Raw genomic sequence first — 18,629 nt, 5'->3', positions numbered from 1 at the left:
GTATATCTTTTTTGAACTAATGTCACATTTCTTTCAACAGTGTTTTATCGTAGAGTATTGATGTAATTCAACTTTAAATGGCATTATATTCAATTAAAAAATATTCCGGGAAGTTTTCAGTGACAACAAGACATGTTTCTTTTTAATGACTGAAGCCTTTTCTGTCCATTTCTGAATGGGAAGCAGCGGATACGAGACGCCTTTGATTTTTAAACTTTATTCAAACATTTGTATAAAGTACAGTCAAACGTAAATACATGGGTTTCCCATGAACACAGAAATGCACTCCAAATCGAAGTTTGTTTTAAGTTACAATATGTATCGTAAAAAGAAGCCGTTTAATGACGAGTGAGGCGACGAGCTACACTTGCTACTGCTCTTAATAAATGCACATTATAAAAATAGCTTTCCGTGGAAAATAAGTATGTACAGAGGTCCAGGTTTCTGACGCAAGAATCTGGTGAGCATCGACCGCGATGGAGTCTGAAGAAGTTCTCTACACGTGCGCGCCGTTGTCCAGCTCGTCCGTGGACAGCGAGGAGGGCGGGCGTGGGCGCAGGTGGACCGGCGTGGCCGCCGGCGGGTGACTGACCTGTGAGACCACGTCGTCGGAGTCCCAGCGCTCCAGCTCCTCCCGGACCAGCCTCTCCATCTGCTCCCTGTGGGCGTCGGTGTCCCGGCCCAGTCGCTCGTCCTGGAGAGAACCAGGAGGCACTTTGTCATACACTTGAGAGGATTTTTGGATCATTTAATCATCATCCAATCTACAGTTTTTCATGAAGTTAGCTCGGTGTTGGATCTGTACTCATATCTGACCTCCATGACCCCGTCCAGCAGCCGACCCAGAACGTCTCGGCGCTTCAGCTTCGCTCTCTCCATCGTCTCCAGCTTCACGATGACGGCGTCTATTTTGGAGACGATGCTGCCGATCGAGTGCTCCATCCGGTCCACTCGCCTCACCAGCCTGAGGGACATGTTAGTGAAACGTTAGGCAGAGTCAGTTCACCTGTAGAGGGCGCAGTTTAAACTAATTTCGTCATATTATTCTCTTTTTCTGGGGGGGTTTAGTAAGAAATATTGGTTCCAGAAGCAGGACAAACGTTAACTAGGTGCTGCTAGCTTGCAACGCTAGCGTAAAGCCGAGCACTTCTAATGCTAATAACTTAGCTTGGTTGTTATGCTTAGACATTAGCTACAGTGCTAGCATATTACACAAACAGGCTTGCTAGGTTAAATGTTATATATTGGCCTTAAATGTATGAAATAATGATGCTAATGTGTTAGCCAGTGACGGCTTAGTTGTTTAGCTCACATGGTAACTAGTTGTTTCTAAGCAATAATGCCCAGAGGTTGGCCACGCGCAACTAGCTTCTAATGCATTGGTGTGAAGTTAGACAGTGCTAGCATGTTATATTAGCAGGCTAGCTAGGTGGTGCCAATGTGTAAAACTAATTTACTGTGGGTAATATTTACATGTTAGCTAAGTGCCTTTAACTTACATCTTGGTTTAAATATGTTAGATTTAGATTTCGTTAGTATATTATGCTAGCAATGTCTAACATATTAGCTATTCACTGCTCACATAGTAGTAGTAGTCTGTTTTAATACTTATAGTTAGCCGAATAATGGTACATTTTATGTTCACATGGTAGCTAGATGCTGCTAACAGGTTAGCTAGGTGGTGCTTACTCGTAATGGAAACAGTATATCGGACCCCGGGGTCAAAGGATCGACTCGAAGTCACGATGAAGTAAGAAAAGGACATTGGCCATGAATGACATAAGCAGAGGTTACTTGAAATCATTGTCCTACACTTGGAACTCTTCGTAAGAAACTCCTCCCGAGCTGCTGCCGCGTCGACGAGAGCTATGGCCGCTGTCTTCGTCGTCGTCCTCCTCCGAGTCGTCCTGCAGGCGAGGGAAGCCCCGCCCACTGCCCAGCCTGGTCATGGAGTTGCGTTCCAGATCCAAGTCCTCCTAGCAGAACCAGCAGAAAGAAAGAAAGTGAGTCCCCCGGGGGGGCAGGTCGCACCAGAATATATACGCCAGCACTCACTCTCTCCTTCTCCAGGTCGTCCCTCATCTGCTGGTGCTCGTGCTCCGTCAGCTCCTGGTCGCCGTCGTGGTCGTATTTAGCGAAGATGGCCTGGATCTCCGCATCCGTGTGACCCTTCCTGTGTTTCACGATTTCTATTTACGCTCTGGTCCTAAGTTTTCTGCGCGTCGGTACGAACCCTTTAAGATCCTGACGGAGTTCATCGAAGTTGAGCTTCCCGCCAGCCTGACGGAGGCTGTCGGAGATGTCGTCCACCGCCGTCTTTTTCAGTCTCAACTTCCTCAAGGCTTTGTTGCAACCCTGACGGACAAGATGGTATCATTGAGCCATTCAACCAAGTACGTTCGCTGCTTCGCATCCCACCTTTTTGATGAGGTCGGTCATCTCCATCTCTGACCTCTGCTGCGACATGTCCGCCTTCACCTCGGAGTAGGTGTCGTTGATGATGGCCAGGAACATGTTCTGTCCGGAAGGAAATGAACCGGCGTTAACTACCGAATAGTACTCATGGGATTTCGTCACTCGCTCACCATGAGGATGAAGAAGATGAAGAAGACAAACGTGGTGAAGTAGATCGGTCCCAGCACAGGATTAGCGTTCTCGATCTCGGAGAAGTCAAAGTCTCCCAGGATGATCCGGAACTGCGTCAAACTTCGCAACACTGAAGCGTTAGCATTTCTCAGTCGGCGCACGATAACGAAATGTTTTCTGCTCTTACATGCTGGCTTGAAACGTGCTGAAGTCGTTGACTTGGGTTCCAAACACTAGGTAGGCCAGCTGAGCGTAAGCCAGGAAGATGATGAAGAACATGATGGCGAACCCGACCAGGTCTTTGGCACAGCGAGACATGGTGCCGGTCAACTGGCTCATGGTTTTGTTGAAGTTGATAAACTTGAAGAGCTAGAAAGGAGAGGTCGAGGTACATTTTTAATTAGCTGCCTTGCTAACTTGTAATAATACATGTTTCCCCATCACTGCTAACTCATATATTAGATGAGCACTACTAACAATACTCACATGAAAGCGTTGCATTGCTAACTTATGAGATGTCATGTACGTGCAATGCCACTAGTTTAAAATGTTCACATGGAAGCTAATAAGCACTCTAACACGTGGTAGCTAAAGACGGCTAACTTGTTATGCTAAATGTTAGCCAGGTTCTGCTTTAAAATTGTCCATACAATATTGATAGGTGCTACTAACGTGTTATGCTTACAGGTTGGCAACACATTGCTAGCCTCTAATATATATGCTAGATGTTAGCAGGTAGGTAGCTACGTGGTGCAACATTGGAATGCTAACATGGTAGCTAGCAAGCACTATTTTGTGATGCTTACAGGTTAGCCCAACACTGCTAGTTTGTAAGGTTCACATGGTAGAGAAATATTGCTTATGCGTTACGCTAACAGGTGAGCTAGGTTCTGCTAACTAGTGGTGCATATAGTACTGTTCGCTGATACCAAATTGAAATGCTTAGGTTAGCCTGCATTGCTACAGACGTTAGCAGATTTTATGCACTATTAACTTATTACATGTACAGGCTAGCTAGGCGGTGCTAAATTAGAATGCTATGAGGTACTTGAGATTGTGATGCAAACTTGTTAGGTAGTGACTGATAACATGTCAATCTTAGATTGTTTCCAGCCTCTACTTATTAGTACTCTTATTGGTTAGCCAGGCTAGCTAACTTTTTAAGCTATTACATTCGCTAGGAATAATGACGTCACGTAATCTGGACTGGTATAGAGTATGAATACCTTGACCCAAGAGAAGAAGACAATGACTGCAGCCACGTTGTTGAACTGGATCTGCAGGTAGGCCAAAGACTCAAAGTTGGGGTGAGTGTTGTGTTTCTCCAACAGCCCCTTGAGGAGAGTCCCGACCATGGCGGTCCTGGTCACGTTCATGATGATGGCAGCAACACTCAGCTGTGACACGACACAGATCACACTGAACCGTCTGTTGTACCCGAACCCGTGACATGCTTGAGACTCACCCCCACGATAACCACGTCCAGACAGTTCCACACGCTCTTGAAATAATGCAGCCGGTGGATCCGGATCTCCAGAACCTCCTCCACCACGTAGTAGAGGACGAACAGGCAGAACAACACTTCGCAGAAGCCCACAAAATAGTCCCAGCTCGACAGGTATCGGATCAGCCGCACGGTCTGAAACTGCCAGGACGTCACGGCTCCACCGGTGGCGGGGAATTCCACCAGCAACCTGAGGAACAAAAACAGTCAGCGTCCAGACAATAGGTGATTTTCAAATGTGCTATCGACACCTCTCACCTGACGATGCAGAAGAGGTTGACGTTGCCGTTGTAGACCGAGAAGTCGAGGAAGACCGCCCTGGTGCCGCGGTCCAGCCACAGATGATCCTTGAGGAACTGGAGCTGCACTGCAGAGCCCTCCATGGTGCGAGACAGGTCTTGATAGTATCCGCCGCCGCCGTACCCGGACACCCGCCCGCCGTAGCTGCTGCCGTTCATCTTGCTCTCCGTGGTGTAGGTCCACCTGAGGACCACATTCTCACGGTCAGCTGGTTTAAAAGAGAAACAAGTCCACGTCCATGTTCACACGTACGCAGTTCCATTCTTCGGCCCGAATGCTGCTTTGTCTTCGTTCGACGGGGTGAACATGTTGAAGCAGTCTTGGACGGTGTCCTTCAGGTCCTCGTGAACCGAACAGGACTTGCTGTGGACTTTCACCTGCCTGAGGCGAGGCACCCCGAGGAGAAGGTTCTCGTAGTAGATGAGGCTCTGGTTCTCCGGCAGGCTCTTGTTGTTGTACCAGGTCTCCCAGTACATGCCCTTGAGGAAGGGCCCTTCTGTGAACTGAGGAGCGTCAGAGATGTGAAACGAAGACTTCCGAAAAAAAAGCACCAGGATTATCTGTCGTCGTCACTGACCTTCCAGAAGTCTTCCATCGTCGAGAGGCTCCGAAAAGTGTCGGGGTGTCCGGCAGACAGCGGGGTGTCCAGAAACAGCTGGGACATCACTTTGGTGTAGTAATACATGTTGGCGCTCACCATCCCGTAAGTCACTGTTTTTACATAGAAGACACGTTTAATTAGGTTTTTGTCATTTCCTTCTCTATTACTTGAAGTTCTTTTCTACTTATTAATTTAAAAAAAAAAAAACTGTTGGTAAGGTTTGCCATACACTGCTAGCTTCTAATTCATAGATAATAGTAGACAGTGCTAATTTGACTAGCTAGCTAGTTGGTGTGAACTTGTAGCACCTAGGTACAATGACATACAGTATACAGTACATGTTAGCTACGTTCTATATTATATATTGGCTAAAAGTTGTATGCTTTTGATTATAATATTTAAGCTAGTCACTGCTTATTTGTAATACTTAAATGGTAGCTAGTAGCTAATACGTTCGTAAAGCCGACACGTTAGCCACACTGATAGATTCGTATGCATAGAAGTTAGTTAGACAGTGCCAGCATTACAAACTAACAGGCTAGCAAGATGGTGTTCATTTGTAAAACTTACTGCAGGTACAATGACATAGTAATGGTTACATGTTAGCTACGTGCTATTATATATTGGCTAAAAGTTGTATGCTTTTGATGATAATATTTAAGCTAGTCACTGCTAATTTGTATTACTTAAATGGAAGCTAGTAGCTAATACGTTCGTAAAGCCGACACGTTAGCCACACTGCTAGCTTCGTATTCATAGAGGTTAGTTGGACAGTGCCAGCATTATAAACTAACAGGCTAGGAAGATGGTGTCAATTTGTAAAACTTACTGTCGGTACAATGACATAGTAATGGTTACATGTTAGCGAAATGCTATTATATATTGGCTAAAACATGTGCTTATGATGCTAATATGTTAGCCGGTCACTGCTAACTTGTAATTTTTGAAGGTAGCTAGTTGCTAATACGTTTGTAGAGCCTACACATTAGCTCACACTGCTAGCTTCTGATGCATACTAGCAGGTTAGTTTGAATCTGTGACGGTTACATGTTAGCATTAAGAGCTAGTGATGCTAACATGGTAGGTAGTCGCTTCCTAGTTTGAATGCTTACAGGTTAGCAACACACTGCCCTCTCTCACACACACACACACGCACACACACATTCTGTACACAAACTGGCTTCCATGAGCTTCATCCGAGCTCTTCAACCCGGCTGTGTGGCTGGCATCACTGCCCTCAAACTCTGCCAGGAAACAATTACGTCTTTAGTTAGTAGTTTGGCATTTGAGGGGCAGCAACTTCAGACCTCTCATTCCAACACACACACACACACACACACACACACACACACACTACATGTGGGATTGCCATTACGTTAGCGGCAGTACAGACCCACAGACTCGTCCTGCTGGTGGAATTAAATCCGACCGATAATTGCTGAAGATTTCATTTCGAAGCTGAGTTTGGAAAATGACTCACAGATAAACAAAGCGCTGGTCATGGTTAACAGCTTCATCACCGTCTGGTCAGTTACATCAACGTGTGTTTTTCTCCCAGTATGCAGTTTTTTTTAACTGTATTGCTGCTTGAGCGAGCGTACTTACGGATGCATAAAATGAGGAGGAAAACAATATAAGTGATCATCTCTCTCAGCACGTTCCTGAGGTAACGTTCTCGACTGCTGTCGCTGTCCTCCATGAGCTCAGTGCCCCACAGAACTGCACACAGAAGAACGAGGAAAGAACGACCATCAGAACTTACACTTAACTTAAGTGCAACATTGTGTTCATTGATTTAAAACCAGCGAAAACGTTTTTAAATTAAAGATTGAAACAACACACACATACGTGGGTCCTATACACACACCAGATATAAACAAAGACACACAAGATTAAAGAGAATCTAAAGGAATAATAGTAAGATTAAAAGACATTTATAAAATTAGACATGTTTAAATGTTCTCATGAAAAATGTTCAACTGGAAATAAATAACACAGAAAACAAAAATAAATGCAAGATTAATAACTTGCTTTATTTCTATTAATTAATGTAATACTTCTAAACAATAAGAATGGTATAATTCACATTTTAAATCCACAGATCAAAATAATGAAATATTTGGTACCTTATTTAAAATGTAGTTTTGTGCATGTGATATTTGTTGAGTATTATAAAAAAGGTTTACGAGATGCTCATTGTTTTAATCTTGGTTTTGATAATACAAGAATACGTCCTTTCATTTCTAATTTAGAGTAGCGTTAATATGTATTTCAATTAAAACTTCTGAATCCTCCTAGTATTTTGTGTTTAAGGACCATCCAAAAATAAAATAAATATGTTCCGGATCACCTTGACATAATTTAGTGTTCACTGCAAAGAATTGATATATGAGAGTTTTATTGGGATAAATATTATGAATAAATTGCATGCCCTAATTTTATTTGAAATGACAAATGTATTTGTAAGAAGCTTTTTCTAATGTATATATTTTATTATTGTATTCTAAAAGTACTTACAATTTCATTTTTACTTTATTTAAAAAAAAACATTTTTAAAAATGTTTGCCTTTATAGCCTTTGTGTTATCTCAGGGTCAAGGTGACCAGAAGGCCCCTGGAAGCCCAGAGGCAACACGAGTGATACCTCAAACACAATTGTTATCTTACCGTCGGGTCACCTTGACCCTGAGATAACACAAGGGATATCTATTCAATCCAGGGTTCTCGCCAGTTCCATTCAACATAGGGGCCCCTTATGCTGTGATTTTGATCCCCTACAGTGTAAATTGGGCCCCGACCCTTGTTGTTTTTTTCCTTTATTTCACAAAATTTGGAAATGCCTCAAAATCCCTGAAATAGTGTTTCCGAGTGTTACAGACTTGCAAGGAAAATGCTTGGTTGGTTATTTGACTGGCTGACAAAACAATCGCTCTGGTTCTTGCGTCTCTAGGACGAGAAACCTCGTCATGTTTGCACTTATATTTCATACTTTGCTTATTCTTAGATTGCAAAATATACTTTTATACGTTTGATATATGATTCATTTGCTATTTGTTTGTCCTCTGTAGAGCAGGAGTGTCAAACTTAATAACACAAGGGGCCACTTGTTGGTCGAGTCGAGTCGAGTCGCGACAGAAAATATGGATTTGAGTCTGATAGAGATATTGTAGTTTTGAGTGTATGTGCTTTAGAGCAGGAGACCAGCGGACAGGTTGAATGTCAGAAATATATTCACGGGCTGACGTCAGATAGAAAAAGGTAAAAATCCAATAGCATTACAAGCATAACATGAATAAAAACAGAATAAGTGATTTAAAAAGCATCTCACTATAACGCTGAATCAACAAGAGCTCTGGTTACAACCAGATGTTTGTGTGTTATTTCATTGTATGTTTGTGATTGTATGTGTGTGTTTTCTACCTTTAAGAGACTTTGTGCCAATGTGTGAGTTTGTGTTTAAGCATTTATTTATATGGAATGAAGAATCTGAAACAAAAATCTACTCAAATATATTCAAAAATATGTTTTATTTTTCTAAATGAATGAATAGAATTATTTTTTTCAGTGGGACCGGTTCATAAAAGGTCTCATGGACCAGTACCGGTCCCCAGACCACTGCTTTAGAGAGTTTAACCTGCACTAACTTGAACTCTTTAAAGCTTTTATGACTTGAAAATGCAAAATAAATATATGCTACACGTCTTAAACCATGTGAATTTTGACCTCAGTGTCTTTAGATGGTTCTGTTCGAAGGACTAAACCTTACCTCGTATTCTGTGCAGGATCTGCTTCAAACAGCCGCGGGGCTCGTGCTTCTCCGGCCGAGCATCCAGGCTCGGGCTGGGATACTGTCCTCCTCGCGGGATGTTGGTGCTGCTGCTGCCGCCGCCGGTGAAGCCTCCCAGGCCGCTGCTGCTGGTGCTGGACACCGTGGAAACGGACCTCCGTCCGGGGCTCGCCGGAGGCCAGTCCGCTTGGATGGTGCCGTCCTCGGGCTCGAACCCCGGGTTGTCGCGACTCCAGGCTTGTCTGGACGGAGGAGAAGGAGTGCCGTCCCCGAGACCCAGGTCCTGGTGCTGGATGCTCTCCATCTCTATCCCCTCGCTCGTGTCCGAGGTGTTGGGGGACCTGGACCCGGGCTGCTGGTGAGGTCTGACTCTGGAGGAACTCATCCTTTTATCGACGTGGTTTTTCTCAAACAAACCGCTGCACAAAGTTTCTTTTTGTGTTTAATGATAATGGATCCAAACAGACTCTTCATCCGATTAACGTTCCTTTAACGTTCCAGCTCCAGTTATTTTTCCAATCTTACGAAACGTCTTGGAGAGAAAAAAAACAAACTTAAAACAATGTCCCCCAAAATGTGGTTTTGTCGACGCTGTAGTTGACTTAAGTCACTAGTTAATACTTTTAAGAAAAGTGGTTTAAAGGCTTTCAACAAAAAAAAAGTTTACGTACAAGTGGAGAAAAGAACTTTTTGGTCCGGGACAGCCATCTTTGTTCCTGAAGTACTGCTCACATCTGTGCGGACTCGGGTTACATGACAACTCCTGGCGTCGACTTTTCACATCAATAATCGAGCTATTTTGTCTCTTAATGTCCTGGATAAACTTTAAAATCATTACATTCTGTTTAAAATGTTTACTTCAATTTTTCAATATAAAACACATAATAACCAAAATCATTTTTTAAGCTAAAATATTTTTTATGTTTATTTATTATTTCAAACTATATTTCGAATAGATCCAAATAATGTAGTTAAACATTTACTTACTATAAATGTGCTCCTTCTATTCACATTGTTACGGTCCTCGGTTACTATGGCAACTACACACACACGCCACAGAGTCACCGGAAGACGCTCTTCTACATGTCATAGAATGAGCCCGTGAAATTATTTTTACTTTTAAATACTTATCCGATCAAAATACAATGGGATTACAAACTGAATTGCAACTTTATAATTACATGTCATTTGTAAAATGTGATAAACAACATGTTTTAATATGTTGATATATGTTAGTCGAGGTAGATTTAATGTTTATTTTTAGAGATTAAATGATCATTTAGTACTTTAATATTTAAGAATCGGTTTTTTTAGTATATGTCTAGAGAAATATAGTGGAAACTAAAGTTTTTGGCCTCTATGATGTAAAAACTATTACTCATTACATGTGTGTAAACTCGAGGAAACTAAAGGTTTGACAGAACTTTATTAGCATCAAGAAAAAGTAAACAAAAACAAAACATATATATATATCTGGGCCCTTTTTTCTATAAAGCGACAAACTTAGTCAATTTTGCACTTATTTTTCATACTTTTCGCATATTAAATCGCAAAAAATCACCTTTAAAAGTGAAAAAAATATCTTGACATCTTTCTAAAGGGATTAAATGTGAGATTTGCAGACTTGAGGTGTTCAAGCTTTAAAACGTTTAATTCTACAGTTGTTTTAATCACCAATCGTCGTTTTAGCTGCTTTGAAACATATCTTTCCTTTTTATCTTGACATTGCTGTCGTTTTTTTAATAGTTTTGGGGAGAAAATGTATAAGGTACACATAATAGATAAACCTTTTATGTATTCGTTTTTTAATATATAGCTAAACCAAAAATAAAAATAAGAAATACTAGAATAGTCCCTCGATTACAAAATCAGTCCCAAAATACATGTAAGGTTTCGGTGTCTAAGGGGGCGGAGTCTCCTAGTCTACGTCATCGCGACTGTGGCCTCATGTAAGGATCTGATTGGTCGCATGCATTGGACGGGGGCTCCCACCCGCCTTTGCACGGGTACAACAAATAAATCGAGCCCCTATCACTTTAAATCTTAGATACACCAGCGATCATAACACACCTGGAGTACCCCGCGTAGACGCACTCGCCAGCCTGTACTTCCCTCTAAAAAAAAAAAATAATACACAACGATTACCTTCTGATCGATCAGCCAATACTAGGTGAGTCAGTCGCCCCTGCCATGTTATTGTTGTCAAGCTGAAAGCTAGCATAGCCGGCTAACTGGTTTCATTGTTACGTCTAGATTTCCGGATTAAAAAATAAAAAGTTGTAAGAAACGAGGATAAAATGACACTTTCTAAGTGTATCCATGTGTTCGTTTGCTCGATCTCTACCGAGGTTATCGTTTATTTACCCCTAAAAGTCGCTTTAATACAATGTTTTACACGTACAACCCCATTGTTTACGACTGGAAATCCCTTAAAAATTGAGACTAAACCAAACACCCGGTGGTTCTTCCATCACTAGCATCCTCTTGGTACATTTTATTAAAACTCACGATCACAATTATCAAGAAGGCAGGAAGAAAACATTAATTTTTCGGTTATTTTTGTTACAGTATCCATGTCACCATCAAAGTCCACTTGTCTCTTATATAAATATTATCACTTGTTTAGAAACGCGTTTGAATATTTAGACAAAATCGACGACGCCACAAGTTAGCATACCTGGAGCTAACGTTAGCATGCACTGCTACTTCCCTGAAAATGCTAACGTTCACTTTTCCGCTTTACGTAGTTTGACTTGTTGTGTTTATGTTCGTTATTTATTCGCTTTAATGTGTTGCTTTAACAAGCAAAAAAAGCAAAAACGAGTCATAAATTGCCGCCAAGTGTGAACGTCTAACATGGTGGCCTAACGTCAAACATCAGGCCACTGGTCTGACATGATTCTCACGGTGAGCACGAAGCTCTTGTGACTCTCGTCCTCGTAGTGACTGTGTTTTTCCATCTGGCACTTTCATTTCACGTCCATTTCGTCAAATATTCCTCAGTTTTAAACTCTTGAGACATTTGTGGCGCAGTTTGGTTGTTAGCGTGAGTTAGCCATCGAGCTAATACAACCAGCTGTCTGGCTGCTTCAGTGGGGGTCAGTTGAAATGGATGCTGGCGAGACAAAGGGAAGTGAATATTGGTTCTTATTTATGATGGAGAAAAGTACAAACAAACAACCCAATTGATCAGATTTAAAACACGGAGGTTGACATATTTCCCCCCTTTAGTGTTTCCATCACTTTCACTTCAAGAGTGAATGATAAAAAACCCTTTTTGTACTTGACGCAGAATTAATTCTTCTGACCATTAAGATGAATTGACATTTAATATGAATATTATAAGATTGCTCTTAAACTTATCGTAAAGTGCCTCTTATTATCGGCACATATTTCCTCTCAAGCCAGTTCTCTCGCTCGGCTTCTCACAGAGAAGAACACCAAAGTTTGTTATTGTTTTCCTGCTGCTGAAAAAAACCCTGGTTAGTTGATTTTCAGGATTTACTTAAGCATATTAGCAACTCTATTGATATGTACAATTCCAGCAGTAATTATTTGTTATATACCCACTTAAAGAAATGTTGTACATATGATATTTTGTGAAAGCCATGAGGAAATCTCGTGAAGATTAATTGTATAAAACAAATGCTTTGATCAAAAATGTCACTTGAGATACTGATCTTTTGTAAAATCTTGTAATCTGCTACTCAGTCATGCAACTCAAGATATGTTTATATTTCTTGTGTTTGCTTAATTTCTAGTGCAACTGCTATTATAGGTGATGTTTAATTATAAACTAGTAGTGAGTTTCTACTTTATCCAAACAGTCTCTTCTTTTTAATCGAATTTCCTTTAGCAATAGTGCAAATGACATCATAAATTCATCTATTTATCTGTCAGTATTTTAGTAGCGTCTTCACACTTGCATACATTTCCAGTTTCAATGTTCTTATTTGTCAATTACCATGGCAAACTTCGTAGTTAAAGGGAATCCTTCATGCATTTATATCTGTTTTTCCCTCTGTCTTGTAGCACTTATTATTGTTTACCAAAGAAATGGTGATGGAGAAACCAAGTCCCCTGCTTGTAGGGCGGGAGTTTGTGAGGCAGTATTACACACTCTTAAACAAGGCGCCAGATTTCCTGCACAGGTAATCCTCTACCCTTCCCTTGCTGCACTTGATGTTTACGGTCTTTTAAAAAAATAATTGAATAAACATGTCATGTTTCCAGGTTTTATGGGCGAAACTCATCATACGTTCATGGGGGTCTTGACCCCAATGGGAAGCTGGCTGAAGCCGTGTACGGGCAAGCGGTATGTGTCGGAGTTTTTTTTTTTTATCCTGTTTGTCAAATATAGCTGTTTGAATATGTTATTGTTTTTGCCTCTCAGGAAATCCACAAAAAGGTCATGTCCCTGCAGTTTAGCGAGTGCCACACAAAGATCAGGCACGTGGATGCTCATGCTACCCTGAGTGATGGAGTTGTGGTGCAAGTACTTGGAGAGTTGTCCAACAGTGGACAACCCATGAGGAAGTTCATGCAGACCTTCGTCCTTGCGCCAGAGGTGGGAGCCATTAATATTAACCTAAGCTTTCTCCTGAACTTAAGTGCAGTGTTGTTGATTTTAAGTTGTGTAATATGCTTGCATTTAAGTCGCCATGTGTGCTTTTTTTCCCCTTTTCCTGCAGGGTTCTGTCGCCAACAAGTTCTATGTCCACAACGACATCTTTCGTTACGAAGATGAAGTTTTTGGAGACTCTGAAGCTGAGCTTGATGAAGGTGAGGTGAAATGTTAAAAATAAAGATGTCAATAATGGCATGTGAATTGTGTATGTGCTTTGTCTGCTTGTGCAGAATCGGAGGAGGAGGTTGAAGAGGAACCAGAAGAGAGGCTCCCATCCCCCGAGGCCCTCCAAGATAGTCCCAACAGCAGCACATATTACGAGCCGCATCCCGTCACGTAAGCTTGCAGCATCATACTTCTTCTGCAAACATCTTAATTCTCATTTCACACTCATTCTGATCATGTGACCTGACCCGTCCTCTCTTTAGGAACGGTGTTGAAGAGCCTATGGAGGAACCAGCACCTGAACCCGAACCAGAGCCGGAACCAGAGCCCAAGGTCGACGAGGCGAAACCTGAAGTGGATGAAAAAGTATTGGAAGACGTCGAGGAAAAGTCTCCGTCACCCGTTCCCGTGGAGTCGCCGCCAATTATCCAAGAGGCACCAAAGGTGAGGCCAGTCCAACTTCTATATTAATCGACTCATTTGCTTTTCACCTATTGTTTAAACTTGATATAAATGGGCTTGATCACCACCGTGTTTGTGTTTTTCAGACCTTCTCCTGGGCTTCAGTGACCAGCAAAAACCTGCCGCCTGCCGGAACAGTCAATGCTGGACTATCACCCCATGTTATAAAAGCTCCAAGCTCCCAGGTAAGCTAGCTATTGAAATCCTTATCTAGTGTGAGAGCGATCAATGAAGATGAAATATTCAGTTTCATACGGATCGAACAAGATTCTGAATGCTTAATATCTTGTCACAACACAAAAGCTAGAGGGGGAATTCCACAGAAATTCCTATGAATTGGTAGAACATTAACTAAACTGTCATTGGATGTTGCCTCAGTCTATTTTTTGGAAGTAGGTTTTGTGTCAGAATAGTGCTATTGCAACGTGGTATTTGGCAATTTTATGTGTGTACATGTGTGTAAACAAACAAACAATATAAAAGTAAAAAAAAAAAGGGTAGCAAATAATTACTGTCATAAGTTATAACTTTTTTTATATCAACTTAAACTTCTCTTTTGTCGGGAAAAGAACATGTTTATTGCTAGTGTTGTAAACACAGGGATTTTATGTGGTGAAGACGGCAAACAATGAAAGAATGGAATAAATTAAATGAATAAAATGGGAGAATTGCATTAAATTAGAATTTAGAACACTTTGTTTTATCTTGTAGTGCCACACATAGTTTGATTTCAGAGGACTAAAGCAGATGTTTAGATTTTTTTTTTTCTATTCAGCCCAGGGTTGATTCCAAGTCGGAGATGCAGGTACCACCCATGCGACCCAGAGACCAACGAACACGGGACAGACCAGCCTTCACCAACAGAGGCCCGAGACCAGGTACTTTCGTCTCTCTGCGTCCTTCTTAAAATTATATTCTTTTGGCAAGTATATGCTTATCAATTGCATTTTCTTGCAGATGGTGTTGCCGCTTCAGAATCACAAGCTGGAAAACCACATCTGAGTTTTGTGAATAAAGGTAAGAATTAAAGCTAGTTACGTTAAAACTCCTTTTTCTACTCACACTCATGTCGACTAAGGGGTAGTATTATTTTCAGAATAGTCAGTTCATTTTTAGAGTTATAGACAAATGTTTGTTCATTTTAATGTAGTGAGTGATTTATTAGTCGTCTTCATCTTCGTCCAAAAAGACACATTTTACGACATCCAAAAACCTCTATACTGCTCATCTGTAACGTCCATCTTGTATTAAAGCCTCAATGTGAAGAAAATAACTGGATTTTTTTAAGCGTCTTTTTGGACAGGGACGAAGACAACTGAGCTCCAAAAAGGAACAGATTACTCTGAAAATAATCCCAACCCTTAGTTGACATGAGGCTGAGCGAAGTGATTGAGTGAAGTTTGACTCCTGGGTTAACTTGTCAATAAAAGTTTTTTGACAAAACTAACCATAGCTTCTAATGTTTATGTTTAACATGTCATTTTCACCTGCAGGGGGCAGAGGTGACGGCGAATCTGGAGACATGGACAACCGAAGGGTCGCCCGGTACCCAGATAGCCACCAGCTGTTTGTCGGAAATCTTCCCCACGATATCGACGAGAGTGAACTCAAAGAGTTCTTCATGAGTATGTGTCGTTCTCTGGACGAGGATTTAAATGTCCCCCCCACCCCCGTGTTCATGCGATTATTGATTCCGCCTCTCGTTTTTGGTATTTGCAGCCTACGGCACTGTTGTGGAATTAAGGATCAACACCAAGGGTGTCGGTGGAAAGCTGCCCAACTTTGGATTCGTGGTGTTCGATCACCCTGAGCCCGTGCAAAGAATCCTGGGAGCAAAGGTAGAAAGAAGTGTTTCATTTTCGATCTGTGAAGTTTCTCCACGAACAAGACTCGTTAAAAGCGACCTCGATTGTCTCTTGCAGCCCATCATGTTCCGAGGTGAGGTCCGGCTGAACGTGGAGGAGAAGAAAACACGAGCGGTACGAGAACGAGAAACGCGCGGCGGAGGAGACATGAGGCGCAACGACCGCGGCCCCGGGGGGCCCCGGAGCATCGTGGGAGGCGGCTTGACGCGGGAGCGCGACGGAAGGGGCCCGCCGCCACGGGGCGGCATGGCACCCAAGCCCGGCATGGGCTCCGGCAGAGGCTCCGTCGGCCAGGGAGAGGGTCGCTTCGCGCCCCAGCGCCGCTAGCCGTCCCCTCGGCCCTGGAAGTAGTTCCACGTCCTTCATCCGGTTAAAAGAAAATAATTTGTATAAAACTTAATTATTTGTTTACTTTTAGGATTGATTTCACAACAAAAAACGACTCTTTGTAATGTCTACCAAGCGTGAGCTGAGGATCTTTTTTTTTCTTCTTCTTTTTTTTTTTTTAAATTGGTGTCTCAACAATTCACAATGTTAAACTTTGAAATTTGTGAAGGAAAAGAAAACGGCCAGGACACACTCTGCCACATTGAGAGGGACTGACGGACTTGTAACAACAACAACAAAAGCCCATCGTTTGGACGACGATTACGAGTCTTGATTTGATGGGATTGCTGCTTCAAATCATTTGCACCTTTTTTCTTTTTTTTTTTTCTTCTCTTCTGCCCCATACTATTGGAAAGAGATGACGCACAGTCCCCTGGGAATGGCTTTTTCTTCTTTTTGAGAGCGCACTGCTTCAAGATGTTACTCGACCCGCATGAGTACTTTTCTTGATACATTGACATCCAAACTCAGTTGGAGGGACTTTTTTTTTTTTGTCTCGGAGCAAAAAGACTTACGGGGCAGGCCTCGCACATTCAGTCTGCTGTGACAAATAAAGTTGTCCTAAGCATCGCTTAAGGATGGACATGATTGATGAAATATAGATACAATATATTTTCTAAATAAAAAATCTTGGACTTCTGTCAACAAAAAAAAACAACCACCAAACTGCGACAACACAGCAGGTGAATAAGAGATTTGTGAGGAGGATTTTTTTTTTTTTTTGATGCTCGAGTTTGCTTTTCCAATACCAGGAGCTGCCACCACTTTTCCTCCCTCCTGCTCTTTAGTGCAGAACAATAGAAAAAGAAATACATGGAAAAAATGGTTTACTGTAAAATATTTCAGTGTATATATATATATATATTTTAATTTCTCTAGACTTGATACAGCATGATGGTGCCTTCTCAAGAAACTTCTAATCGAAATTGTGTTTGTTAGTTCCTTTCAAAAGCTGCCCAATGGTTCAGTCGTCTGGAGGCAGAAAAGAATTGCAGTATTCTTTAATTAAACGTTTATTTATTTCCACGTCTCCGAAATTAATTGACTACCTAAAAGAGAGCAAATTGTAAAAAGAAGAACTTTTTTTTTTTTCTAAGGTACATTACGACAGGACGGTGAAATGTTTTATCCATGTCTGAAGGTTGCAAATAACGCATTTTCCTTCTTTATAAATGGGGGACAAAAGGTATGATTGAGGCACTGATGGCTGTCGCAGTAGTTTTTGCAACTGATAGCAACACTTTGGTTGTGTTTGCTGCAGAGACTTTTGATTTAAAACCAATTTTGTAATCCGTGAGGGTGGGCTGCTGGTCATGGTTCCAGCCTACAGTGAATAATTGTGCTCACTTTTCTAGCTGTTTGTATTTCCATGAGCTAATTATTCCATTTGCTTATTATAATTGCTTTTTTTTATTTTATTTTTTACATTTTGTGAACACAGTGCTTATGAATTCTCTTTACTCTCACTGTTCTATTGCAAGTCTGTAGATGAAGGGTGACGTCGTCTTGCGCTTGGAAGGAAAACATGAAAAAATACGTTTTTTTTTGTTGTTTTTTTCCCCCCAATTCTTGCACTGATAAAGATGAGAAATGTAATTGATGTAGCGGTTTCTGCTTTTATGGTCTTCCTCGTCTGGTTGGTATTGCACTATTTCAAAAAATTTCCAGGACAATCTCGGATTAAATACGGACTGTTTTTCATTACTTATAAGCAAAATTCCATTTTCAATAGGTAGTAACTTTGTGGCCTATCAAATTTCTCCTCAATAACTCTCTTAAAAAAACAGTTTGTGTAGTAGATGAATCTATTCATCTTTGAATGTTCCTTGAAAAAAAAAAAAACGTTGGAATCAAATAATCTGTTACGCTGGGATCTCCACGTGCTTAAAAAAAACAGTGTCGGACAAAGACATGTGACCCCCGCCCCCCCTGGTTGAAATTCAATGTATCTGTGCTGGTATAAAGAGCAGCAGGTCGTCATTGTGAATCATTCCAGTTAGTTTGAATGGAGATAGAGGTACATTATTGGCTTTAGCGCTGTGGTAAACATTTTGGCTGCAGTCTTTGTGTACTGAGTTTACCTTGTTGCTAGTACGAAACTGTTCCGGGTAAAGGCTGTTTTATTTTTTTGTTTTGTTTTATTTTTCAATTTGAATGTGTTGGATCAAACAAACAATAAACTACTGATTATGTGCTCCACGTGTTCTTGTCGCTTTCCCAGGTTCCATTATAAAGTTTTGGAAAATAAAATCTGAATTAGAGGTTTTATAAATTGGCAGCTGTTTTTTTTTTTTTTTCTAAATAAAGGAATTATCATCATAAATGACCATGTCAGCAACTCAATGA

The 18,629-nt window shown here is 41.3% G+C and overlaps 2 protein-coding genes across 4 annotated transcripts; one reads left to right on the top strand and one right to left on the bottom strand.

Moving 5' to 3' along the window:
• Nucleotides 1-229: 229 nt before the first annotated feature.
• On the bottom strand, nucleotides 230-9,526 carry pkd2 (polycystic kidney disease 2). Of its 3 annotated transcripts, XM_087807481.1 has the most exons (16): nucleotides 9,449-9,526; nucleotides 8,757-9,309; nucleotides 6,597-6,710; nucleotides 4,968-5,101; nucleotides 4,643-4,893; nucleotides 4,349-4,573; nucleotides 4,052-4,280; nucleotides 3,813-3,983; nucleotides 2,774-2,955; nucleotides 2,586-2,706; nucleotides 2,419-2,517; nucleotides 2,234-2,355; nucleotides 2,056-2,173; nucleotides 1,813-1,976; nucleotides 817-964; nucleotides 231-694 (listed from the first exon to the last, which is right to left on the bottom strand). In XM_087807481.1, exons 2-16 carry the CDS (start codon nucleotides 9,160-9,162, stop codon nucleotides 497-499), a joined length of 2,682 nt encoding a protein of 893 aa, XP_087663607.1. In that variant the 5' UTR covers nucleotides 9,163-9,309; nucleotides 9,449-9,526; the 3' UTR covers nucleotides 231-496. The 3 variants fall into 3 exon arrangements, with proteins under 3 accessions (XP_087663616.1, XP_087663607.1, XP_087663600.1); XM_087807490.1 differs by having other exon boundaries at nucleotides 230-694; nucleotides 1,813-1,973; nucleotides 8,757-9,490; XM_087807474.1 differs by having other exon boundaries at nucleotides 8,757-9,490.
• A 1,184-nt stretch (nucleotides 9,527-10,710) lies between these two features.
• Nucleotides 10,711-18,477, top strand: g3bp2a (G3BP stress granule assembly factor 2a). The gene is made up of 13 exons (XM_087807461.1): nucleotides 10,711-10,947; nucleotides 12,810-12,928; nucleotides 13,011-13,092; nucleotides 13,171-13,344; nucleotides 13,469-13,559; nucleotides 13,635-13,740; nucleotides 13,833-14,013; nucleotides 14,118-14,216; nucleotides 14,807-14,909; nucleotides 14,989-15,048; nucleotides 15,525-15,656; nucleotides 15,751-15,869; nucleotides 15,954-18,477. The coding sequence occupies exons 2-13, from the start codon at nucleotides 12,834-12,836 to the stop codon at nucleotides 16,221-16,223; spliced, it is 1,512 nt and encodes a 503-aa protein (XP_087663587.1). The 5' UTR covers nucleotides 10,711-10,947; nucleotides 12,810-12,833; the 3' UTR covers nucleotides 16,224-18,477.
• Nucleotides 18,478-18,629: the final 152 nt, after the last annotated feature.

The sequence above is a fragment of the Callionymus lyra genome, chromosome 1, assembly GCF_982586985.1.
Source record: "Callionymus lyra chromosome 1, fCalLyr1.hap1.1, whole genome shotgun sequence".
In the NCBI taxonomy this organism is placed as follows: Eukaryota; Metazoa; Chordata; class Actinopteri; order Syngnathiformes; family Callionymidae; genus Callionymus; species Callionymus lyra.
This window is presented reverse-complemented; position numbering and strand designations above follow the sequence as displayed.

What these genes read in the sequence shown, in the direction of transcription:
- pkd2 (XM_087807481.1), bottom strand. Translation starts at nt 9,162, where the DNA reads ATGAGTTCCTCCAGAGTCAGACCTCACCAGCAGCCCGGGTCCAGGTCC. An exon ending in TGGACGTGGTTATCGTGGGG is followed by an intron (nt 3,984 to 4,051) that starts GTGAGTCTCAAG and finishes GTCGTGTCACAG; the next exon opens with CTGAGTGTTGCTGCCATCAT. An exon ending in TGACCGACCTCATCAAAAAG is followed by an intron (nt 2,356 to 2,418) that starts GTGGGATGCGAA and finishes CTTGTCCGTCAG; the next exon opens with GGTTGCAACAAAGCCTTGAG.
- g3bp2a (XM_087807461.1), top strand. Translation starts at nt 12,834, where the DNA reads ATGGTGATGGAGAAACCAAGTCCCCTGCTTGTAGGGCGGGAGTTTGTG. An exon ending in TGAAGCTGAGCTTGATGAAG is followed by an intron (nt 13,560 to 13,634) that starts GTGAGGTGAAAT and finishes CTGCTTGTGCAG; the next exon opens with AATCGGAGGAGGAGGTTGAA. An exon ending in TCTGAGTTTTGTGAATAAAG is followed by an intron (nt 15,049 to 15,524) that starts GTAAGAATTAAA and finishes TTTCACCTGCAG; the next exon opens with GGGGCAGAGGTGACGGCGAA.